This window comes from Dama dama, chromosome 31, assembly GCF_033118175.1.
Source record: "Dama dama isolate Ldn47 chromosome 31, ASM3311817v1, whole genome shotgun sequence".
Classification (NCBI taxonomy): domain Eukaryota; kingdom Metazoa; phylum Chordata; class Mammalia; order Artiodactyla; family Cervidae; genus Dama; species Dama dama.
Genome location: NC_083711.1, coordinates 45,126,353 through 45,153,735, shown reverse-complemented (window position 1 = coordinate 45,153,735; position 27,383 = coordinate 45,126,353). Strand labels below are relative to the sequence as shown.

At 35.0% G+C, this 27,383-nt stretch overlaps 2 protein-coding genes across 2 annotated transcripts in view; one reads left to right on the top strand and one right to left on the bottom strand.

The window, feature by feature from the left end:
* The window catches only part of EPHA6 (EPH receptor A6), a 927,780-nt gene that overhangs the window by 512,788 nt on the left and 387,609 nt on the right, over positions 1-27,383 (bottom strand). Inside the window, exon 5 of the mRNA XM_061133941.1 lies at positions 17,068-17,403. Coding sequence (XP_060989924.1) covers positions 17,068-17,403 — 336 coding nt within the window. The remainder of the gene's footprint in view (positions 1-17,067; positions 17,404-27,383) is intronic.
* Positions 7,010-8,601, top strand: LOC133049903 (heterogeneous nuclear ribonucleoprotein A1-like). The gene has a single exon (XM_061133942.1). It carries the CDS (start codon positions 7,068-7,070, stop codon positions 8,052-8,054), a length of 987 nt encoding a protein of 328 aa, XP_060989925.1. The 5' UTR covers positions 7,010-7,067; the 3' UTR covers positions 8,055-8,601.

Here is a 27,383-nt window from a genome sequence, read left to right as displayed (position 1 = left end):
GAAAGATTGGGGAGTCTTGCACATTGGACTGTCAGGGAAAATCCAAGATTGAAATTCTTTTTTAATGAATATTAGCCAATGGTATCTCTTCTAAGTAAGGACTAACAGCTCATCCTTTGCCTGTTTTCAGTTCAGTTTAGTCACTCGGTCATGTCCGACTCTTTGTGATCCCATTGACTGCAGCACGCCAGGTTTTTTTATCCATCACCAACTCCTGGAGCCTACTCAAACTCATGTCCATCGTGTCGATGATGCCATTCAACCATCTCATCCTCTGTTGTCCCCTTCTCCTCCAAGCATCAATCTTTCCCAAGGACTTTTCCAATGAGTTGGTTCTTCACATCAGGTGGCCAAAGTGCATTTTACCATGTTCTGTTCTTCACACGGGCTTCCCTGGTGGCTCAGACAATAAAGTATCTGCCTGCAATGTAAGAGAACTGGGTTTGATCCCTGGGTTAGGAAGATCCCCTGGAGAACTTGCTACTCACTCCAGTATTCTTCCCTAGAAAAGTTCATGGACAGAGGAGACTGGTGGGCTACAGTCCATAGGGTCACAAAGAGCTGAACATGACTGAGTGACTGACAAATATTTTACCATTTTAATTCTTCACATGTATCTTACCCAGCTTGCTACTATTTTTCATTTTATTTATAAAGACTTTGATATATGAAATTTCTATTAAACTCATCTGTCATTTGCTTTGTAATTTATTTTTATACACTTCTCTATTTATCTATACTTATTTTTTCTTAAGATGTTATGCTTGTATTTACCTGGTTAATAACTTGAGATTTATTTCAGGGTATTTTCTTAGTTGAAAATTAACTTTAAATATTTTAAATAATAATTTTCCCTCAAAACATTTTATTCAGTGATTTATAATTTTCCTATTGATCTTAGACGTGTTCTTTATCCTAAATTAAATCCCTCTGTATATTAAGAACTTTTATTCAAGGAGCTTTTGTTCCTTTAACCAGAAACTGTTTCTATCTTCTCCATGGAAATATAAATTAATTCCTAAAATATGAGCTAATTAGTCATTTGTTGATTTTGATTAAATATACTTCTGTTTTAAGGAGTATCCCTGAATGAGAATCATTTTGAAGAAAAAGCCACATACAAATGGAACAGCATGACATTTTTCATTTATATAAAACCTTCATTATCTAGCAACAGATATTTTTGATATATAAGTATATACTATATATAGATAGTATTTGATATATAAGTATATAAGTATATACTATATATAGTTAGTATTATGAAAACTTGATACCACACAATCTAAGAAAATATTTTACAGAGGAAATTAAGGAAAATTTCAGTGATGAAATTAAATCACAAGAAAATGAAAATATGAAAATAAAGGATTTTATGCAAGATCCAACTCAGAAATATAACCTGTATGCCATGTTTATGTGCTAAGTTTACAGAATGTGAGTTTTTGCTTGGTTTCTTTAAATTCCAAACATATGTAGTCTTCCTTGTTTTCAAATAATTAAGTAAAAATGATTTTTGTGTCTTTTGACCTTAAAATTAGTTATAAGTTAATATCCAAAAATACACAAACAGCTCACATAAATCAACATCAAAATATAAACAAATAAACAACTTGATTAAAAAAATGAGCAGAAGACTTGAATAGACAGATTCCATAACAGGATACACAGATTACTAATGGGCACATGAAAAGATGCTCAATGTCACAAATCATCAGGGTATTGAAAATTAAAACCAGAATGAGCTATCATCTCATACCTGTCAATCACTATCATCAAAAAGAACACAAATACAAAATGTTGGTGATGATATGGAGAAAACGGAACACTTATACGCTGCTAGGGGGAATGTAAATAGGTGCAGCCACTGTAGAAAACAACATGGAGGTTTCTCAAAAAAGTAAAAATAGATCTACCATATGACCCAGCGACTCCAATCACAGGTAAAAAGAAACAGAAACACTAAATTGGAAATTTACATGCATCCCAATGTTCAGAACAGAACTATTTATAGCTGCCAAGGTATAGAGGCAACCTAAAAAAATTTTGCCATTTGCAAAAGTATGGATGGACTTGGAGGATATTACGGTAACAGAAATGTCAGACAAAGATAAACACAAAGATAAATACGATGAAGTATCTGCCTGTAATGGAAGAGACCTGGGTTCGATCCCTGGGTCAGGAATATTCTTTGGAGAACTTGCTACCCATTCCAGTATTCTTCCCTAGAAAATTCCATGGACAGAGGAGCCTGGTGAGCTACTGTTCATGGGATCACAAAGAGTTGACATGACTGATTCTACATGATGATACATGCAGAATCTAAAAAAATCACAACTAATGAATATAACAAAAAGAAATAGACTAATAGAGAACAAATTAGTGGTTACCAATGGGGAGGAGACTTGTGGGGTGGAGCAATATAAGGGTAGGAGATTAAAAGGTATGAACTGTTATGCATAAAAAAGCTACATGGATAAGCACAGGGGATATACCCAGTATATTTTACCATATAATACCATACCAGTATATTTTACCATAACCATAAATGGAGCATAATAACCTTTAAAATTGTCATCATTATATAAGTTTTGCCAAGAGAACGTAATGGTCATAGCAAACACCCTTTTCCAACAACACAAGAGAAGACTCTAGAGAACTTCCAGATGTTCAAGCTGGTTTTAGAAAAGGCAGAAGAACCAGAGATCAAATTGCCAACATCTGCTGGATCATCCAAAAAGCAAGAGAGTTCCAGAAAAACATCTATTTCTGCTTTATTGACTACGCCAAAGCCTTTGAATGTGTGTACCACAACAAACTGTGGAAAATTCTGAAGGAGATGAGAATACCAGACCACCTGACCTGCCTCTTGAGAAACCTGCATGCAGGTCAGGAAGCAACAGTTAGAACTGGACATGGAACAACAGACTGGTTCCAAATAGAAAAAGGAATAGGTCAAGGCTGTATATTGTCACCCTGCTTATTTAACTTATATGCAGAGTACATGATGAGAAATGCTGGACTAGAAGAAGCACAGCTGTAATCAAGATTGCCGGGAGAAATATCAATAACCTCAGATATTCAGATGACACCACCCTTATGGCAGAAAGTGAAGAGGAACCTTTTTAGTTTAGCCTCTTGATGAAAGTGAAGGAGGAGAGTGAAAAAGTTGGCTTAAAGCTCAACATTCAGAAAACTAAGATCATGGCATCTGGTCCCATCACTTCATGGGAAATAGATGGGGAAACAGTGGAAACAGTGTCAGACTTCATTTTTTGGGGCTCCAAAATCACTGCAGATGGTGATTGAAGCCATGAAATTTCAAGATGCTTACTCCTTGGAAGGAAAGTTGTGACCATCCTGGATAGCATATTTAAAAGCAGAGACATTACTTTGGCAACAAAGGTCCGTCTAGTCAAGGTTATGGTTTTTCCAGTAGTCATGTATGGATGTGAGAGTTGGACCTTAAAGAAAGCTGAGCACCGAAGAACTGATGCTTTTGAACTATGGTGCTGGAGAAGACTCTTGAGAGTCCCTTGGACTGCAAGGAGATCCAACCAGTCCATTCTAAAGGAGATCAGTCCTGGGTGTTCATTGGAAGGACTGATGTTGAAGCTAAAACTCCAATACTTTGGCCACCTCATGTCAAGAGTTGACTCATTGGGAAAGACCCTGATGCTGGGAGGGATTGGGGGCAGGAGGAGAAGGGGACGACAGAGGATGAGATGCCTGGATGTCATCACCGACTCGATGGACTTGGGTTTGGGTGAACTCCAGGAGTTGTGATGGACAGGGAGGCCTGGTGTTCTGCGATTCATGGGGTCACAAAAGTCAGACACAGCTGAGCGACTGAACTGAACTGTACATATTAATATATAGCATTGCACATACTATACATATATTATAAAATTACACTGTAATTTTCCCTACAAAATCAAATTCCTATTAGGGTAACTCTTCCCATACTCTACCTCTGGTGCCTCTGATACCATGACAAGCTACAATGGACTTAAAAGTTACATGAAGGCAAACATATGACTTCATTCCCGTCTCTGAAACTGTGAGCTACCACAAAGGAGGAAAAATAAAACTATGGAAGCAGAAAATAAATTTTAAATTAATAACAGAAATGAAAATTTGGGACATTCATAGAGAAGAGCTTAGAGAACGACAGTTCTAGATCATAGTAGAAAAATGACGAGTTTGCCTTAAAAGATCATTAAAACTTTATCTAATTCTTCATGTGTAAAGAAAGTGGACATATCAAGGATGTATCATTAAAAAAAGTCCATCATAATTTAATGCATTTAGATTACTTCTTGCATTTCACCTACCATTATGAATTCCTTTTTTATTGAGAAAATTAGAGTAAAAATTACATTATATAAAATTTTTAAAAAATCTCCAATAATTAAATAAGTTGAAGTAATCTAACTAGAATGTTTTACTGATGGTTTCCTATCTCAAAGAGTTATGATGCAGAGCAAGAGACCGTCTAGCTCTTGAAGTGCAATTTATTTTTTTTTTGTATTTTCTTCTTAAATAGGCTAATAGGCAGAGGGAAGATTTTAGGCAAACTACATGGAAGACAGGCTTCCCAGGTGATGCCAATGGTAAAGATCTCACATGGCAATGTAGGAGACGTAAGAGATGAGGGTGCAGATCCCTGGATTGGGAAGATCTCCTGGGGGAAGGCATGGCAACCTACTCTATCTTGCCTGGAGAATCCCATGGACAGGGGAGCCTGGAGGGCTGCAGTCCAGGGGGTCACAAAAGAGTAGGACGTGACTGAAGCAACTTAGCATGAATACACTAAGAAGACCATCCTAAAGAGTCAGTTAAAATATATAAGAAAATTGGAATTATTTCTTAGATATATTTGAAATGGGATAAAAGTGACATTTATTTGTAACATAAAATACATTTATCTATGTGTTATAACATTTATAAGTGCATCTTGATTGAAGACTTGTAGCTGAAGTATACATTCTCTTGAGATTCTTTAAGGCATATGAAAATTGTCACCTTATAAGTACATAATTGAGCTGGCAGCAGTTAGGGTAATAAAATTCAGATGGTAGAAAATATTTTAGGACATAATTTTACATGTCAGTTATCTTTAAATTTAAAAATATAATTAAGTAGCACTTCAAATAGAGTTTAATTGTTCTACTCTTAATACAAGTATCTCACATTTTGAAAAACAGCTAAATAAACCCGACCTTGAACATTTTAAATATTCAAAACTGTTCAGCATATTTCTTATAACAACAGAAAGAGGAACCTAGTCCCAATTTCTAGGAATCTAGATGCTCAAATCATATCTACAACTGACCAGCATGCTTATCTTGAAGAAAAGGAATAAAAAATCTTTAAAATATAAAATTATAAGATAGGACATAAATATCAAGCCTATCAAAATATAATTCAAACTCATAGAAAGTAGCCAATTATTCACTATTTATATAAAGAAGCCTTGAAACAGGAAGTCAAGAGAGGACATCAGTTTGCACAGGATTTACAAAGCAAAGGGTAATCACATCTTAGAGATATAGCGATTCAGCAGAAGAGTAAAATAAGCTTTTTAAAGACAAAACAAAACGGAATGAAAAGGATATGTGGACCCACATATTATAGATGTATTTATTATCCTTGGAATATTATTTATTTGCTTTAATGAGAGACTCCTTAAGAAATATATAAGCTGGATAAGAATTTGAAAAAAATGAATACGAGTAATTCCATGAGCTAAGCTATAATTATTCTGAAGGAAAAAAGCACTTTTTTGCCTTAGGGTACACTTTAGAAGTGATTCAGTAAAACAATATAGATCTATGGAATTTATCTTTAGGTCTATTAGAATTGCAAAATAATAAGAACACTTTTAGGCAAATTATGGAGCTATCTTTCAACTTTTTTTGTGTGTTTCATCTTTTATAACTAAAAGCTTTGCTTACTGTATGACAGAATAAATATATGGCCAAACATCTAGTCTCTCTTTCATAGAAATAGAAAAACGAAATGTCAACATTTACCACCTATCACATCACTATTTAATCATTTATTACTTTATACATATTTTAAGGACTTGCATGCTAAGTAAAATTTTAGGCACTCAGAATTCAAAAATGTATATTGAATCAGATATATGCTTAATTTATTCTTTCTTTTTTTTTTAGCTAAGCTATAAAGAATTTTAAGGAATGAAAGACTGTTGACTGCTCTGTAGCAGACACCACTCAAACACTCTAACGTGTGCTTGTTTTTCGCTCCATGGCACACAGCACAGTACCTGGCACATCATAGTTACTGAGCGCAGTTGTTTTCTGACTAACATATAGAGGTAAATGGGAAAAACAACGACATCACTATTTTGTAAAATGACTTCAGGACAGATTTCAAGAGTCTGCTTGACTTTCTCAGCTGCATGGTTCTATAATCCTGCTTAGAGTATAATGCTTAGCTACTGCCATCTTGAAATTCTTAATAATTTTATCTTTAACCCATATTTTGTAAGCAAAGTCTGATGGGACAAACTGGGAGCTTGACGCCCCGGCTTTCTCATTCATCCCATGCAGGCAGCCAACAGTTTCTGGCAAGGAGGTTTAAAGATCTTTAGAGTTCTCCCACTGTGGGTTGGGAAGCCCTGGGAATCTGGAGGTGTCATCAATCTCCCTACAACTGTCCCTGTGCAGAGGGAGGGTGTCTGGACTGGATCAGTGCCTGGGGACACCCTTCCTTCCTCTTTCCAAGGTTTTGAGTCTGTCCTGGTCTGTCCTTTGTCTGTCCTGGTCTGCTTGAGATACCCTTGGGGGCTGGAGATAGCCCCAGCACCCCCAGTGGGGCAGGACTGTAGGAAAAAAACTGTACTGTACTCTGACGCCACATGAGTTAAATGTTCTTATCTTTCCATTTAAAAGTAGCATTGAGCAATATAAAGATGAATGGTAAAGTTTACGCTAGTAATTTGAAATTTACTTTTTCTTTACTTAGAAGGACAGTAACTTTCTGCCTGTGGACGCCACCGAGAAAGCATCGTTGAAGACTTCCCCGCCTCCACTGCCGTCATGTCTAAATCAGAGTCTCCCAAAGAGCCCGAACAGCTGCGGAAGCTCTTCATCGGAGGATTGAGCTTTGAAACAACTGATGAAAGTCTGAGGAGCCATTTTGAGCAATGGGGAACGCTCACAGACTGTGTGGTAATGAGGGATCCAAACACCAAGCGCTCCAGAGGCTTCGGGTTTGTCACATACGCCACGGTGGAGGAGGTGGATGCGGCCATGAATGCAAGGCCACACAAGGTGGACGGAAGAGTTGTGGAACCAAAGAGGGCCGTGTCAAGAGAAGATTCTCAAAGACCTGGTGCCCACTTAACTGTGAAAAAGATTTTTGTTGGTGGCATTAAAGAAGACACTGAAGAACATCACCTGAGAGATTATTTTGAACAGTATGGAAAAATTGAAGTAATTGAAATCATGACTGATCGAGGCAGTGGCAAAAAGAGAGGCTTTGCTTTTGTAACCTTTGATGACCATGACTCTGTAGACAAAATTGTCATTCAGAAATACCACACTGTGAATGGCCACAACTGTGAAGTGAGAAAAGCCCTGTCTAAGCAAGAGATGGCTAGTGCTTCATCCAGCCAGAGAGGTCGAAGTGGTTCTGGAAACTTTGGTGGTGGTCGTGGAGGTGGTTTTGGTGGGAATGACAACTTTGGTCGTGGAGGAAACTTCAGTGGTCGAGGTGGCTTTGGTGGCAGCCGTGGTGGTGGCGGATATGGTGGCAGTGGGGATGGATATAATGGATTTGGTAATGACGGAAGCAATTTTGGAGGTGGTGGAAGCTACAATGATTTTGGCAATTACAACAATCAGTCTTCAAATTTTGGACCCATGAAAGGAGGAAACTTTGGAGGCAGAAGTTCTGGCCCCTATGGTGGTGGAGGCCAATACTTTGCCAAACCACGAAACCAAGGTGGCTATGGTGGTTCCAGCAGCAGCAGTAGCTATGGCAGTGGCAGAAGGTTTTACTTACTGCCAGGAAACAAAGCTTAGCAGGAGAGGAGAGCCAGAGAAGTGACAGGGAAGCTACAGGTTACAACAGATTTGTGAACTCAGCCAAGCACAGTGGTGGCAGGGCCTAGCTGCTACAAAGAAGACATGTTTTAGACAATACTCATGTGTATGGGCAAAAAACTCGAGGACTGTACTTGTGACTAATTGTATAACAGGTTATTTTAGTTTCTGTTCTGTGGAAAGTGTAAAGCATTCCAACAAAGGGTTTTAATGTAGATTTTTTTTTTTTGCACCCATGCTGTTGATTGCTAAATGTAATAGTCTGATCATGACGCTGAATAAATGTCTTTTTTTTTTTTTTTTAATGTGCTGTGTAAAGTTAGTCTACTCTGAAGCCATTTTGGTAAACTACCCCAACAGTGTGAAGTTAGAATTCCTTCAGGGTGATGCCAGGTTCCGTTTGAAATTTATTTACAACTTGCTTGGTGGAGAAGCTGTTGTCTTCAGAACCTTGGTGTAGTTGAACTGACAGTTACTGTGTTGTGACCTGGAGTTCACCATTAAAAGGGTCACCCATGCAAAGTCATGGAGGGTTTTTTTTTTTTTTTTGGTTATTAATGATTGTTGGCACATCCTATGCAATATATCTAAATTGAATTATGGTACCAGATAAAAGTTATAGATGGGAATGAAGCTTGTGTATCATCCATTATCATGTGTAATCAATAAAAGATTTAATACCCTCTTGAAAAAAAAAAAAAAAAAAAAAAAGAAGGACAGTAAATGGCAAATAAAAAAGTACCATGACAAGTTGAGAGAGACAGAGAAATTGCAGAAGGAAAAAGCTTTGTATTTTAGTACCTTTAATGGCCCTTTTTTTCCTGCTTTTTGAACAAAGGGTCCTGCAGTTTCATTTTTCACTGGGCATCACAAGTTATGTAGCTGGAACTGACTGTTTTAGAATCCAAACCAAATAGAAAAGTGCTGAGGAATACATGGAAGAAAAAAAAAGCTACTTAAACATGTTATATGGAATTTCAGTGTGATTAAAAGGTGAGCAATTAGTTTTTAACCTTTACAAACTATTTATTAAATATGACACTTCACATTTTAAATAATTTATCAGAATAATCTATCAAACTTGAAAGCCTTTTAGTTTCACTTTTACACATTATTTTTAAAAAATATTTATTAATATTTACTTTGAAGTAAAAAGGACTTTTAGAAAATATCCCTTCCCCCAAACGAAAATCTACTTTTAAAAAGAGACACAGAAATACAGAACAGACTTTTGAACTTTGTGGGAGAATGTGAGGGTGGGATATTTCAAAAGAACAGCATGTATACTATCTATGGTGAAACAGATCACCAGCCCAGGTGGGATGCATGAGACAAGTGCTCCGGCCTGGTGCACTGGGAAGACCCAGAGGAATCGGGTGGAGAGGGAGGTGGGAGGGGGGATCGGGATGGGGAATACATGTAAATCCATGGCTGATTCATATCAATGTATGACAAAACCCACTGGAAAAAAAAAATAATAATAATAAAAAAAAAAAATAAAGAGTAACCACATTTGGATCAATAATTCAGTTATCCAAATCAGTCAATCAGTTATGCAGGCAGTTAAGTTAATGGAGTTAAATTGGCATCCCTTCTTAAAACAAAGAATTGCATTGAAAATGAGCAATGTGCGGGATATTTTCTCAACCATAAAGTAAAGCCTTACATCACATTACAGTCATAGATTATGCAAAATGTGATCCGATTGCACTTATCTTCACTGCTAATCAGGTTTATTTTTATAGGATTTAAAATATTTTACTTAACAAGTTCTATTACTATTTTTTCAATTTATATGGAGAAATGTCATTAAAATTGTTAACTTGGTATTAGCGGTATCAACAGAGCAATAAGATCTTATTACTTTATGCTAAAGAAAACATTTAGTCACTTTTCTGAAAAACTGCACAAGTAAGAATTTCTTAGAGAAACTTGATGACTCTAAAAGTCAACTGCTTAAAATCAAGTTTAGGATTAAGCATATTTCTCTAGCAATGTACAATCGCCAAAAAACCCCATTATTGCTATTAAAGGATGGTTTAGTGTTTATAAAAACTTTTTGTTAAAAGTTCTAAGAACAGCACCAGAAGACTTAGTAAGCAAGAAATTCAATATACGCTAATGAATACATGTCTAACAATACTTTCTAGTAACTTTTGAGGCAAATTCCTGGTTAAATTTAAGGCTTTGCCTTTTTATTTCACATTGCCTGGAATAGTCTTTTATATTCAGGCTTTCTCCTTCAACTCATGATCTGCTGGATATTACGATATCAAGAGAGGTGTTTTTGGTTTTCCTATATAAAATGTCCCTCTCCCATCACCTCCAAATCTCTTAGTCTGTTTAGTTTTTCTTCATGGGACGTATCATGACTTGACACTAAAATGTGTTCTGAACAAAGGGACACTGTCAGCAGTTTGCATTGGTCCTTTATTGCTATATCTTCAGCACATTGAAGAGTTTCTGGCAGATAGTAAATACTCAAGAAATATTTTTGAGTGAATGAAATAATAAACTAACTGAAACCATCTCCAATTTCTGTTAATGCAGTTAACTGAGATCTATTAGGTTATTAACAACGTAGATTGAGGATGAAAGTGTGTGTTAGTCGCTCAGTTGTGTCCAACTCTTTGTGACCCCATGAACAGGATCCACCAGGTTCTCTGTTTATGGAATTTTCCAGGCAAGAATGCTGGAGTGGGTTGCCATTCCCTTCTCCAGGGGATCTACCCTGACCCAGAGATCAAACCTGAGTCTCCTGCATTGTAGGCGGACATTTTACCATCTGACCCACTGTGGAAGCTCAGAGATTGAGCACAGGCTTAGGCAAATAACACATCATACTCATTCTCAAGGTGCTTATATATTGGTCAAACTATGACATATAAAATATGATTATGATTCAGTTAGAGAGGTGCATATGTGCTATTATTCACAAATGACTGGAAGCAGTTCATTTTCTAAACTTGTTGACTGAGAGCTGAGCCACTTACCAACTTCAGGAAACTCATTGCAAAGGTCTAACAGCCTTTTCTATACCATTCATTTTCTCAAAAGATGAATGCCAAAAAGACACTAGACTTGAGAGCAATTGGATGCTTCCAGGGACTAAACACAAAGTTTACAATCACCTGGACTCTATCAATTTCAATATTTGGCTGGACCATAAAGTTACTTAGTTATGATTAATGAGGCTGACATTTCAATTACCTTCCCTGCATAAAATACTCAGTATACTTCTCAGAAGAAGAATACTTTTCTTAGGAAATAGGAAAATTTTATCATCAATATAAAGTGTCTATGGCTTTTGAATATGTGATTTTCTTTTGTTCAGGAAATATGAAAAATACAATATGATAGTATTTCTCAGCTTAAATTATGGTTATTTCTTTTATTATTTTTTAACTTATGCCACTATCTTATATTCAGTGTATCTTTAGTAAGCATTTATACTTTTATACTGATCTTTTGCTTTGAATAAACTTGCACAGAGTTTTAGAGAAGGAAATGGCAACCCACTCCAGTATTCTTGCCTAGAGAATCCCGTGGACAGAGGAGCCTGGTGGGCTGCTGTCCATAGGGTCACACAGAGTCAGACACGACTGAAGTGACTTAGCATGCATGCATGCATTGGAGAAGGAAATGGCAACCCACTCCAGTATTCTTGCCTGGAGAATTCCATGGACAGAGGAGCCTGGTGGGCTGCCATCTATGGGGTCACAGAGAGTCGGACACAACAGAAGCGACTTAGCAGCAGCAGCAGCACAGAGTTTATAAAAAAATATTCACTGTCAAGAATTTTGAATACATAGTGAAGATTAGGAGGAATATTCAGACATAAATAAATTAAAATACAGATATAAAGATGAATGAAAGTTTTCAATGTCCCTAATTACCTACTCTAACAACGTGCAAAAGGTTGCTATTTGAAATAGATTATATTTTCAGTATGCAATGAACTATAAATCAAATAGACATCTCAGGTTTATAAATATATGGAGACTTATGTTGATTTGAATCTGTTTTCTTTTTTTTTTTTAATGGTTAAATTTATTTATTGAAATATTTTAAGAACATGAAACACTTTCCAAAGTGTCATATACAATGACATATACAATGATAACATCATATACAATGATAACATATTATCAAATGATAAAGATTCTCTCAGATAAAGCATAATGAGTGTGATAATACTGAAGTTTAAAAATCTGCTAATTATCTCTGTATTAAGGTTTATTTTATTTTTCTTCATAGATATCTCCTTTTTTGTCTCAGATTTCTCATTCAACAGGTTAGTTTTAAAAATCAGTAAAATAGAAATATTACTTTAAAATAAATACTTTTTAAAATTTAATATCTACAAATGCTCAAGCAGATCCTACATGAATTTTATTTATTTATTTATTTATTTTTATTATTATTATTATTTTTTTTCCAGTGGGTTTTGTCATACATTGATATGAATCAGCCATGGATTTACATGTATTCCCCATCCCGATCCCCCCTCCCACCTCCCTCTCCACCCGATGAATCTATTTTCAATGTCAGTTCAATTAATTATTCCTGCCTGAGCACATATATGAATCTGCAAATAAAATGTAAGCCTAAAGCAAGACCTATATAGAATAGTCACCCAATGGCAGAGATAGGAGTGTTGAATATACATTTTAAGAAGTCAGATGGTTGGAAAAACTGCTTCTGACAATAACTGCTGTAAAGACCCTTTAGCAAATACCAGCAGAATTGGTTTGTAATTTAGCAAGTCTTTCACTTTGAACATGATCCCTTAAGGTTTTTGCACATGTCAGGGTATCTACAAACACAATTTGTTTCAGGCTGACTATAAATGATTAACATTTCCCTTTACTGTCTATGACCTGAATAATTCCTTTTACTAAATCACACATCTTTGTTTTTCCATCATGCACTGATGATTAAAGTCAAATGTTTTCTAAGTGTTGCTTTCTTGTTTTGCTTTCTAAATGAACCGCCTTTAAAGACCATTTAAATAGACTATGAAAATAGAAGGTTGCAAATATAGCTTTTAGGGATTGTAGAAGTCAGTTAATTAAGGTTTATTGCTAAGATTTCTAATTATGAGAGTCATAGTCTTAAATCTGTAATCTTATTTATCCAACTAGAATCAGTATAATCAAGGAACGTTTCTCCTAACTACAGCTAAAGTAGTTCTAAGTGATTTGGGAATTTTTTTTTTTTTTTACATTTCTTTAATTGTAAACAGTAAACAATTAAGTAAAGCTTGTTTAATATGGTTTCCTTAATGTTTCTTAAGTATGAGAATATATATATATGTGTATATATACATATATATATAAAATTAACCATGGGCTTCCCTGATGGCTCAGCAGGTGAAGAATCTGCCTGCAATGCAGGAGACATAGAAGATACAGGTTAGATTCCTGGGTTGGGAAGATCCCCTGGAGGAGGAAATGGCAACCCACTCCGGTATTCTTGCCTGGAGAATTCCATGGACAGAGGAGCCTGGCAGGTTACAGTCCATGGGGTAGCACAGAGTTGGACAATGACTAAGAGACTAAGAACAATTAACTACATGAAAGAAAAGGCTATTTGATGCAAATTTCCTCTTTATCCTCATGTTCTACACTGTACACATAGAGTAGTAAAAACATAATTAATGCAACTGTCTATATTTTTCAGTCTGTTTCATTTTATTTCCTAATTGTACTAACTCAACTCGTGTACAGCATTATTATTCTGTTGATTTTCTTTTACCCAACCTGTGGCCCTGAGGATGTATTAGTAACTTCTGCTAAATGGCTGTTCCCCTAAGTTGTCTTGGCTATTTTGTAGACTCCAACCTATTTCTCCAAATCTTAGGTTAAGTGTTCAGTTCCATCCCCAGGTCCTATTACTTCTGCAACACAGCAATGTCATCGACCTCCTTGGGTATATTAGCCCTCAGGGCTTAATTCCTCAATTGCTGAATCTTCACTTGGTTCCTTCTACTCAGTATTCGTTCCCTTCTCCAGGCTTCATCTGGTTTATGCACATCCCACTCATCTTTCACAACAGAACTTAACACTCTTTCCTCAGGAAGACCAGACCTTATCCTCCAGACCTGAGGAATACATGCTTTCAGAGAACCTGATGTTCTCCTTGGTGGAATTTATCACAGTACTAATTATGCATTTGTCAAATTATTTATTATCTACCTCCCTGCCAGGATATAAAATTCATAAGAGCTTTCTCACCACTGTACATATACTGAATAAACTAAAGACTTATGAATAGCTCTATCATTTTCCTATGGTATGAAAACAATGATGTGTAACTTATGAGTAACGAGACAAAGAATTTTCTGTGGTCTCCTCAGTCGAGTAAAATTGTAATGTGCTATCCTGTAACTTTGTGCAGCACCTCTTGAGTTGCTTCAAAGAAAATTTCCAAAGGTACCCAAGTAGAATGATGGGAAGTCCCTCCCTCTATTTGCAATAGTACACTGTTGTCTTATCAAGGCTGGCACACAATGATGACAGCTCAAGTTTGGTTGTGGGACATTCCAGTTTCTATAGGCTCCTTTTTACTCCAACACTAAGATCTGACCCTTTCTGATATGAAGAGTAACTGATACAGGCACAGACTGAATTATTTCATAATGCTACTCTTGACTAGAGTATTTGCATTTTTAAAGATGTGGCTTTCAAACATCAGAATTTCAGACACAAGAAAAGAAGGCCTTCTTTTTGTCTCTTAAAATTATGATATGGATATAGTGGTTCATATAAATAAAACTGGCAATAATATTTTATAAAGTATATATGTGGACCTTGATGTACTTTTCAAACAAAATTTAAATATATTTTGATTTTCATTAAAACATATCTAAAACAAAGTAGAATTTCATGAATAATAAATGTTTCTCAATAGTCTTCTCAAAGATACATTTATTGGGGGGATTGTTTAATAATATTTACTATCCTCTTCCAGAAAGTTTAGTTTCAATATATGGATATTACATCTTGTTCCATGACTAATATAATTTCTGTCCTTATAGCAATACAGTTTTAATGAATTCTATCATTTTCAAAGTGAGAAATAGATTTTACCCTGCCTTCTGCTACATTAGAAAAATAGTCCATATGAACTCTCTTCTAATACTAGAATGAAAGACTATTATATGTATGTATAATGTATAAAATTATATAAACATATTTACAAATATATTTGATTTAAAGTGATATATTGTTTTTATTCTCAAACTTAATTATTTATACCTTATAGTTAGAACAGTTGTATTGGGTTATTTTTAATCAGGTAGCAGAAAAAAGGCTTAAAAATAATCTGCTAGTGCAGAGCAAAACAGAAGACCTAAATCTGTTTTATCCTGAAGACACATCTGACAAGATTCTGTTGATACTATGGGAAAGAATAAAAAAAGGAAAACAGGAATTCCATTTTTAACAACCAAAAAGCAAATTCTATGATGTAGAACAATTTATTAAATGAAGGGGAACATTATATAGTAAATATAAAAAAGGTGATTTTACAGTACTATTTGTTTGCTTTATGTATTACATGTATTTCTGAAGAGCATCAGTAAAGTGAACTTATGTATATTAGTTTGAATAGTCAAATCCATTTCAAATATGTTTTTAGAATGCTAAAGTTTTCTTCCTGTATTTTTTTACAGGTTTAGCAGTGTTTTTCTTTTCGCTTCTTATTTTGCAACAATGATAGAGTCATAGAAACTTACCAAAAAATAAAGTGTACAGCAACTTCCCACATATACTTTACCCAGCCTCCCCCAATGTTAACTACTTGCATAACTATAGTTCAATATCAAAACCAGGAAATTGACATTTGGAAAATCCACAGGGCTCGTGTGTGTGTGTGTGTGTGTGTGTGTGTGTGTGTGTGTGTGTGTGTGCGTGTGCGTGTGCACATGTATATGCATTGAGTGTAACTCTTTGCAATTTATCATATATCTAACTTCATGTAACTACCACCATTATCACTGCAAGGCTCACTCTTGATACTCCTTCACAGCCACATGAACCCTGTGGATTTTCCAAATGTCAATGTCCTGGTTTTGATGTTGCACTATAATTATGCCACCTAGTCTGTGGCATTTGTTATAGCAGACTCAGCAAATAAATATAGTGTAAAAGAATAGTTTTATCTGTGTAAATTATTCTCATCTATATGTGTTCACATAAAACAATACTTTTTGCTATAAGATAATCCTTTCCGTAACAACATAATTTATGAATGCTTCTCAAAGGGAGTTATTAAATCTCAAGTTTTCCTGGTATCATGCTTTGCGAAAAATTACATAATGGGGGGATTAAAGAGAATACATTCTTATAAACAGCATAGGACTCTTCATGCCTGACTACATTGCAGTAAAAATCTATAGTGTTAAAAGGGGCCACTTAGCTGAAAGCAACTGGAGGTTTTAAAAAGACATATCATTTTTTATACAAAACTGCACCTAAACAACAACATTTAGATACATTAATGGATATATTTGCTGTTCCTTTTAAGAGTGAATTATGGTTAGGCATGTTGGCTGCACTGTTTTTATTATATAGATATGAATTATAATTAGTATAAATCCTTACTATTTGCTTATTTGACATGGAAAAGAGAGGGCTGCATAAGTTGGGCAGCTGAATTTTAATTCATTTAGTAACCTTTTTCTTATTTCTGATGTTTGTTGATAAATAATATGAACTTGCTTATTAAGCTATACCAGCACAGGATTATATGAAAAACATAATGCATAGCCATTAAAGAGAAGGATTGTATCTAATTGACTATACTAGTAAGAAGTAATATCAAAAATACCTTTCTGCACCTCGGGAAACAGTAAGAACAACAATCAGTAAATCACCCCTATAATGTAGAGCGTGTGCAACTGTACCCCAGTGAATACAGGTCCACCGGGGATATTAAGCATCAAAATGGAATTACAGATCTGTTTTGAGAGAACAGCGGTGGAACTTACCATCTTGATCCGTGGTCACTGTAATAGCTGTGAATGGCTTGGGAGAAAAACTCAACTCAGAAACTCCATTCATGGCTTCTATTTCAAAGGTGTAATTCACGTGGGACACGAAGTCAAGCACTACCACGGAACTGTTGGTCAGGCCAGTGTGTCTTGGGATGAAGCGGAGTCCTCCACCGCAGTCCTCACACGGGCTGCTGTCTAAGCCACATCTCTTGCAGATCACACTGTACGTGAGGTCTCTCCTCCCTCCTGTGTCACTTGGAGGGCTCCATTCCAAAATAAGGGCCGTTTCATTGATGTTAAAAACCACATTCCTAGGAGCTGAAGGCGGCCCTGGAGAAAGCAATTAAAAAACAAATGTACATGTATAGGACAATGAACTATAGTGCTAACTTGTAAACGTCATCAATAAACATGGGCTGGTCTTTTATATCAGTCTGAGCTCTTTCTTCTGATGGAAGCCATAAAGAAAAATGGTTTAAAATATCTGCGTAAGTTGGGGAACGGTGGAGTCTTAGGGGTGAAGATGGTCTATATATTAACTTTTGGCATATGAATTTCAGTATTTAACATCAAAAGCCACAGATCACCAAAAGATACAGTAATTATACTTCTTAAATTTGTTCACGGAAAAAATATAATAACCCAACATTATTTTAAATTACACAATGGCTTTGTGTAATTACATCTTAATAATTGCATCATCATTTAAAAACTTTGAAAAAAAATAATAACATACATATATAAAATATGCTGTGTTCAGTATTTCAGTCTTCAAACTATGCTTGATGTATAACTAAAACTCTCATTCGTTTGAAAATCTAAGAATCCTTTTCTCACAGGCTGAGAATAAATGGCCATAAATCTAGGGTGGACACACAGTTTGGGAGGAAGGGAATAGGAACAGAAACTGGAGGCGGCATAAATACTTTTTTAGGTCCTGTCAATTTCATGGGACAAAAGCATTATTTGGAAGGGCTGTGTGAGTGTGCTCAATTGTATCTGACTCTTTGCCAACCTCTGGACTCTAGCCTGCCAGTCACATCTGTCCCTGGAATTGTCCAGGCAAGAATACTGGAGTGAGTTGCCATTTCCTTCTCCAGGGGATCTTCCTGATCCAGAGATGGACCCCAGGTCTCTTGTGTCTCCTACATTGGCAGGTGGATTTGGAAGCAATCAAAGGGGATATACATAAGATATGGTACCTAGATTTTATTTATATTAACTTTACTAAGCATAAGTAAATGTGCCCTTGAAATCTTATAAAGAGACTCCCAAGATCCTCTTATGTGTCATCAAGACTCTGCATAAGCCATATTGGTCATGGGTGGTGGATGAGCATCTGCTCTCTTTTCTCATTATTTTTCCATATGATCACACTGCACAGAGTACTTAATATCTTTAACTATTCATTTTTTTCTCTTAAAATTGTGTCAATAATCTTGTATATTCATCTGAGTCCTTCAAACCTCGGTTTTCATATCATTCACTGAACAATTATTAACTGAAGGTCTACTAGGTGCCAGACAGTGCACTGTCTGCTTGCTATATTGTGAAATGCCACAGAATCCTTCTGGAAGAGACTGTGCCTATGACAGATACTTTGAAAAATAATTCATTGCATAAATGACTCATTAAATAATATTCTTGCTATATTTTAAAAGGGTAGTCTTAAGAAATTCAAACAGTTCTTTAAAATTCGGCAATTTGCTTAGAAGGAGGAAAAGAATCCTCTGTGACATTCTCTGCATAGAAATAAATTCAAGTTTTCATATAGGCTTCTTTTGGATTTCAAGACATGGTCATTCATTCATTAAATAAGTTTTCCGTGACTACCATGTGTGCCAGATATTCTGCTAGATCTTGGGCTTACAGCATAAAGCTGATAAATGTTATTTCTGCTTTCTTGCTATTAACATTTTAGCTGAATGGCTAGATAAGCACAAACACACACACACAAAAATAGAAGAATAAAATTCAAATTATAATAAGTGCAATTACAGAAATCAAAAGGAATGGAGCTAAAAAAAAAGTATCAGGGGCCAACCTGAGAAACCTTCGAGAAGGTCTCATGCAGATGGTGTGGAAGATGTAGAGAGGGGGAGGAAAAATTTTAGAGATAGAACATGCATGGTTCTTCAGTCAAAAAAGATTGTGAAACTGGCATGGAAGTGACAGAAGATCTCTGTAGCTAGAATGCAGAAGGAGTAAATAAGTGACTTTTAAGCAACAGGAAGGGGTCAGTTAATGCAACAATGCTATGCTCACTGGAATGAGTCTGTAGATATACATATATATATATTTTTCCATTTAAAGGGAAGAAGCTGACAGATTCTATGTACAGAAGTGATGTGTTTCAAAAACAGCAATGCGGCTGCAGTGTGGGGAGTGGTCTTAAAGAGTACAGAGGACTCAGTAATAAGATCTGTTGCACAGTGTTAGAGAAGCATAACATCACTCCTAAATCCATATGATTGGGTGTCGGGTTTGAGATATTAAGAAATGTTATGCTTCCCTTTTTCATCTTGTTGGATCCTATTATCAGCAACCTGATGGGTATGGCTCAGACACCTATATGTATACCACCTAAAGCCAGCCCTAGAAATGGGGGACAGTTAGTTTTTCTAAAAGGTTTCTGTATACCTTGCTTTATGCCATTTCATGTTCCAGGGAGTTACAGACATGTCTGCTTTCAGAAAGGCAAATATTGAAGGGATTATAAACTAAAGCACAGGGATAAGCATAATTTTTTTATTTTAATTTCCAACCTAGACTCATGCCTAGGAGATAAAGATTCATTATCATTATCATAATAGTGTCTTCCTACTGGATGACATATTCATATTGTTGATCTTTTCTCTTATTTATAATGGAAAACATGAATTATTATTCACTTACATTTCTAAGATCAGGAAGAATGTTATCAATTACGTTATGGGTGTCTGCAAGTATATGACTGTCTGCCTAGAGATACTTAAATTAAAAAGGCAGACACCCTTCTTACTCAAGGGCCCTCATACCAATTTGCATGACGATTAAATAGCTTTTTAATTGCCATTAAATTATACCAGCTAAACTGTGATTTCATGCAAATATTAAGCTGTAATGACATACAGTGAATCATTTACTAAGATTTAGAACTTAGAACAAAGAGAGACAATTAATTCTAATCCTCAGATTCCACTAAATTATGTGTCACTGGGCTTTTATGAATGTGGCCTGATTGCTCTGTTATCATTTATAAATTATACAAAGATTATGTGACACATTGTGGGGAAAAAACTTGGCAGCAATAACTCTTTTGGAGACATCTGTATTGAAAACTCTCAGGGATTTCCTTCTGTTGATCTTTTTCTTCAAAGGAAATAAGGAGTTCACACAGGAAGAAAGCAATCTCCACACTGCACTCTCAGGACCAACCTCATAAGAAAAGGACAACTATCGTAATTTGCAACTAGCTGTTTTTCAAGACGATCATGCAGTAAACTTGAATAAAAACTACAATCTCATTTCTATTAGTTTAAGAACACAGTTTCAGTCTTCTTTGGCTTCACTTTGGATGTCCCCTTTACACAGCTAAGTCACAGAGCTCATAGTAAACTTATGAGAAGTGGTGGCAGGGCTGTCCAGCCCCTTCCCAGAAAAGCATCTGGCCTTACAACCCCCATCTTCCTCTCAGAGTGGCAGACGCCAAGTGGGCTGCAATGTTTTAAAGTTCATTTTCATTTTTTCTTTATGCAAAATGTTTTAAACAGAACTATATTTCTCAAAATGCATCCCATTATCTCTAGTCCCTTGAGATAAAACATAAAAAATGAGCTCAGTGCTCAAATTAAGATTCCTCTGGCAGATTGATGCTGACACAAAAGAAACACAATTTCCTTCCCTTTGCTGAATCCAACATTTCCCAAACATTTATTTATAAAATATTATTTTCAAAAAAGCATTTGAAGGAAAATTAGCATTCTGCTGAACACTCTTTAAATAAAGGCTGACATTGAAGGAGAACAAATTTAGGGGTCACATTTCAGCTACTACATACACTGCTGTAGACATCATATTTTATGTTTATAATTATGGGAGTATATTAACTTGTAAATAAGCAGTTATCTTTTTCATATTAATTGAAGAGTGATTTTTAATTCACCCATTAACTCTATAGCTAATTGTGGTTTATAGATACATTTTTAACCTTAAGAACAATGAAAATTTGATTCAAGTAACTGAGGATATCAAATCATGAAAGGCTACAGCCTATTAAACTGTATTTTCCCATTCTTAAATTACTACCTGACAATAATTTTAATGTGTCTGCTAATTAAATGACTACCAAGATGCAATGATATGGTTTCCTAATAAAAAACATATTCACATATGAGTTTATGGATGAGAGAAAATAGTTCTGTGTTTACCTGTGTCAGAGAACATTAAAGATATAGTGAATCATCTAGAGATGTTTTGGTAAATGCTTTTGCAAAGGAGTAAATTATATGAATAAATAAAAAAGTACGTCTCCGGACTTTCATAATGTACTAAAAATATCAGCTGTCAGATCTGCATATAGACATAATTTAAAACTCTAAAAGCCATTTCATTTTTTCCACTATCACTATCAATTTTAACTTTATAGTTATATTATTAACCTTATAGTAATATTATTCCTATATAATCTTTGAAAAAGGTACTTAGTGGAGCCCTGTTAACAAAATTTTGTATTTGTATTCATATCTAAACTACTATGTGCTCTATTGATAAGACTTGTTCATAAAATGTTTTTATATTTGGAAATAGACGATGAAACTGGGACTTCAACCTCACCACAGGGAAAGAATTAAATCAATTTATTCAGAGAAAGAAATGAGGCCCAGGAAAGTTTTGTAATTATGTCAAGGTCATAAAATTCGTTAGAGCTGGATGATAATCTAAGTCTTTTTAATGTTTAAGTTTGTTTTTTTATTCACTCTACCACGATGTATTCATCAATAAACAGAAAAAATACCTGCATTTTATTGGGTTTTGCTGAAAGAGTACTGTCAAATATAAATTTTCAAAACACAGAGAATAGAGAGCAATTTATTGCCTTCCTACAACAAATTTCTTTTAATAATATTCCTTAAAGCATTTAAAAATAATTTATTTATAGAAGAACTAAAAATTAAATCTTCAAGATAAATATTGCTCAAAATAAGAAACATGTGCACTTAAAATCCTTTGAATTCTACATATTCTTATTTTCTTCAATATTATTGCACTTACTTCAGTAACTAAATTGATGTCTAAAATTAATACTTGTTATCACTTATGTTTTCACAATACTACAAATAACAACTTAAGATAATTCTTGTTATATTTTCCCTGAATTCTAAAACTCATAGTTAAAGGAAATAAAAATAATTACAAAATAACTCTAATAGTCTAAATATCATTCACTTCCAGAATAAAATCTAAAGCTCTCAACCTTGTCTACATTTGTCTTTACAACTAGGCCCATCCCTCAGCCTCTTTCTCCTTTTAGTCACATCTCAAGGCCTTTGGACAAACTGTTTCTTTATCTTTTTTGCTCTGTGGAAAATTCCTACTCATCCTTCATATTCTGATTTAGGTGTTACTCCCTTTGTGATACCTTCCTTCTGTCCTCCGGCAGAACTGAATACTTTTATACAATGTAGGCATGATTTTAAAAAAACAGCATTATTTAGCACTTTCTTTGTTCCAAGGAGTATACTTGATATTTCATGATTTATTTCTTTCAATTATCACAACAAACAACCTGTAAGGCAGTTATTAATACCCCGATTTTATAGAAAAGGTGATTAATGCTTACCAAATGTATATATTGCACTGAAATATGTATATTCATGTATATAAGTCTATTCTAGTCTAGTCCGATACAAAGGTGACATATTCTCTAACTAAGGGCATGAATAGAAGGCACGGTTTTCTGCAACCCTATAAGAATGGTCTTTTACACAGTGCAAATTTTGAAAAATATTGGGAAAGCAGGGTGTTCAAGGCTCTAATCTTTGCAAGAATCAGGTGTTGCTAATTCAAGATAGAAATATGTTACTTGAAAATCACTTAAGTATTGGAAAGGACTGTCTATATTATGAAAACATTAAATATAAAATAATAAATATTAATATTTATTAACTAATAAAAACTCAGCAAAATGGACAGCCACCCATATCTCTATTCATTGGGATGGAATAAAAAGCTTCTTTTTATTATTTAGAGATATTTGAAACTTGAAAAGTAAGCATTTGTGGCTCTAGATTTCTATTCTATAGAGTGTGGACATAATTTTACCATGGAAAATTTTCAGAAAATAGCTGTCAACTATTTTCATCAATGCAGAAAAGAATATTTGATATAAACCCATAGAATAACTAGTTCTAACAATTATCAAAATATGCAATAGTTGTGCAGTGCAAGAGTTAAAGGGCAAGACCACATTCATAATAATAAAAGCACACTAAAACACAAACGAAATCATGAGGAACCTGAGTTTGAGTATTTTGAGTAAAAAATCATCCAGTTTCCCTCAATATCATGAAGAATATATCTTGCAAATCTGTATACAACCCTTTCTGTGTTTCAGTTGGGTATTTTTAATTAAACACTCATTAGAAATTAAAAAAAAAAAGAAATATGATGAGTCTAACCTATGTCATGTTTTGGGAGGGAAAAGCTAAATAATAAATAGATTAAAGCATATTAATAAACCTTTCTCAAAAAGTATAACATTGCAGGGGTAATTATGAATGTTCTATTTCCAATTATGGATGATTTGTGGTCACTGGTCTGTTGTTTACAAGTAGATGATATTAAATGGGACAATCCTCTCTGAGTTCCAATTGTTGATGCCAAGAATAGATTTGCTCTGGCAGATCTGGCAGCAAGTGGTAACTCAATTCTTCAGCATCAGCAGAGTAACCACTCAATATCTCTTCCTATGAAGGAACCTCTCCCAGGTAATTTGGTAAAAATAATCTTGCCTGAAATAAAAACTAAAATATTTATGTTTTAGGAAACTTCATAAAGCTCAAGTGACATCTTACATCAGTGATCTGTACTAGGGAAACAGATTCATTACATACAGCTGTCTATTCTGGAATATAAGGATCATTTTAATTTTAAAAATATACCATTGCAATACACAAAGTAAATATTTAGCTATTTTCTATAATGAGAACAAGTCTAGAATATAGTACAGCCTGCTAGAGGTAATAAATACATCTTTGCAATGTCTCTCTTTCTGGCTTCTGCAAAATCATGGCTGCAACAATTGTGTTTGCAATCAGCCACCTAAGCAATCAGTTGTGGCTTTTGTTTTCCAATAGTGAGATGGAGAAGCAAGGTACTAGAGTGTTTTTTCCATACAAAAGAACCTTAGCAGAAAAAGAGAGGGAGGGAGTGGGAGACGGAGAAGGAGGAGAGAGAGAAAAGCACAAAGAGATTGGATAAAAAAGAAAAGACATCAAACAGAGCTGGGGTATCTGGAGCATCCTGTATTCACCCAGAGTAGGGGACCTGAGAAGGGCAGCTGAAGTGGGGAAGAACACACCTTTCCTGCTGCATCTAAACACAATATTTGTTCTACTCAAAATAAGGTTGAGAAAATAATGACTTTCTTAAGTGGCCAATTATTCCAGAAATAAAGAAGCCATATTTTACAATGTTAATCTTAGAGCAAAAATAAATTCAACTTTTATACTTTCATTCCAATCATTGCCACTGTATATGAAATACAATGAAAAAAAAAAAGACATGAAGTTTGCCTACATATTGAGAAAAATTGGGAGAAACTGTTTTTCACTCAAGGTACCTGAGTACATATTTAGATGACCAAAGTGAAATCCTTAATGATGTACATGAGAAGTACCTGTATATAAGACTTACATTTTACATTTTGAACTTCTCTAAGTAGGCAGCACAAATGTTTGTTGAATGTGTTAATCTTCCAGCACCTGTTCAGTAATTAAAATAAAATCTTCCTTGTGATTTAAACACATGAGAAACATCAAAGTGAAAATGTTACGACTGGAATTACATTTGTCTATGCATCCATATATTAGATTCTCACTTTATTTCTTTGTCTTTTCTTTTTCTCTGCCTTCTAGCTCGACAAGCACTTTCTTAGTAACTGTTACAGTCCTTTGTTTCTCGAACCTTAGTGAACATTTTCTCCTTCTGTCCTAGAAAAGCCTTATATAGACAGTTATTTTGATAACAGACTTCTTGGCAAGCAGCATGGTCTCTTGTGCTTCAAAATGACCTAAGAGGCAGCCCTAATTGATCAATATGTGATATTATGGAGTGTCCTCCATGGCTCATCCTTTAATGCATAGAACATACATTAATGAATCACCTGAGAAATTAAGTTAAGAATCTATGAAGTAGATTAAGATAACAGAGAAAACATTTCAGAATTTCATTACAAATTTATTATTCCTAATTTCTTCTACATACTTTGCAGTTCATGTAAAAGGCACACAACAAATGTCTTAAAGATCAAGAATGTCCAAACTTAGAAGTTATCACTGGATATCAGGACCAGTTGAGAAATCCTAGTATAGTTAAAATTAGACATGGAAAAACAGGCCAGGGCTGAACTTTGGATGCGCTTGGATTGACTCTTATAATTCTGGCAAAAAGGTGCTCAGCTTTGAAAGATTTTAGGCATAGGAAAGAGTAAAATAATCAAGATCTTATTTTTATTTAAAAATAATATTTTTGAATAGTTTAGAATATTTGGAGGGATAGAAGATCAAAGGAAGGAGACTTGCCAAAATATTATATTAGCCCAAGTGAGAGTTGATGGTCTTATCAAAAAGGAAAGGACTAGGAGTTTGTATGAAGGAATGGACAGAAGAAATACTAAAAAGTAACACTGACAAGATTTGTGACTACTGAGAAACATCAAGGGTAGGGACAGGGTTATGAGTCCCTTGCTTGGAAGCATGGGTAGATAAGGATACACATGATAAAGAAATAAGCTGAGGTGAATGAGCAGGCTGAGGTATGAAGTAATAAAAGTGATTTTCAAAACTGAGGTAAAATTATTAGTTGATTTGTTCTTCAAATATTTATTTTGTGCCCAGTACTTGCCTGGTATCATTATTAGTGCTGGAGATAGAGTAAAAAAAGAACATTCATGATCCACTTGCAATCTACTATAGGCAGAATGAAAATAAACAAGGAAGTGAGTGTACAAATAAATCAGATATTTTCTAACAGTGACATAGGCATAAAAAATAAAATATATGATATATAAAAGAGTAACTGGGAGGGATTCTACTTTTGAGCAGGTGGTCAGAAAATACTTGGCTGATTGACATTGGAGCCTGGCAATAAGAAAACCACGATAGAGGACCTAAAGAAAGAGAATTTCAAGTATAGAAAACTTTTAGCATTAAATATGAGAACAGTGCAGCATCATGGAAGTCCATGAGTTTAACAACCAAGGAGAGTATGGTGTGATACAAGACTGGAGATGTAGGCAGGTTTCTCTGGAACACACAGGTTGTCAGATCCCAAAATGAGATGGTGAGGTGACTTTGGACCTTAGAGAGAAGACTGGGATATGGGTAAAAAACATAGGCATCATCTCTTTATAGGTGCTATTTGAAGCCATGAAATTAAGAACACGTCATAAGAACAGAAAGCTAAGAAAGGAGTATGAGAAAAATTAACATTTATCATTGAAAAAGCAAGAAAGATCCAGAAAAAACATCTACTTCTGCTTAATTGACTATGCCAAAACCTTTGACAGTGTGGATCACAATAAACTGTGGAAAATTCTGAAAGAGATGGGAATACCAGACCACCTGACCGGCCTCTTGAGAAATCTGTATGCAGGTCAGGAAGCAATAGAACTGTACATGGAACAACAGACTGGTTCCAAATAGGGAAAGGAGTACATCAAGGCTGTATATTGTCTTAACTTATATGCAGAGTACATTATGAGAAACACTGGGTTGAATGAAGCACAAGCTGGAATCAAGATTTCCGGGAGAAATATCATTAACCTCAGATACGCAGATGACACCACCCTTATGGCAGAAAGTGAAGAAGAACTAAAGAGCCTCTTCATGAAAGTGAAAGAGGAGAGTGAGAAAGTTGGCTTAAAGCTCAACATCCAGAAAACTAAGATCATGGCATCTGGTCCCATCACTTCATGGAAAATAGATGGGGAAACAGTGGAAACAGTGGCTGACTTTATTTTTTTGGGCTCCAAAATCACTGCAGATGGTGACTGTAGCCATGAAATTAAAAGACACTTACTCCTTGGAAGGGAAATTATTACCATCCTA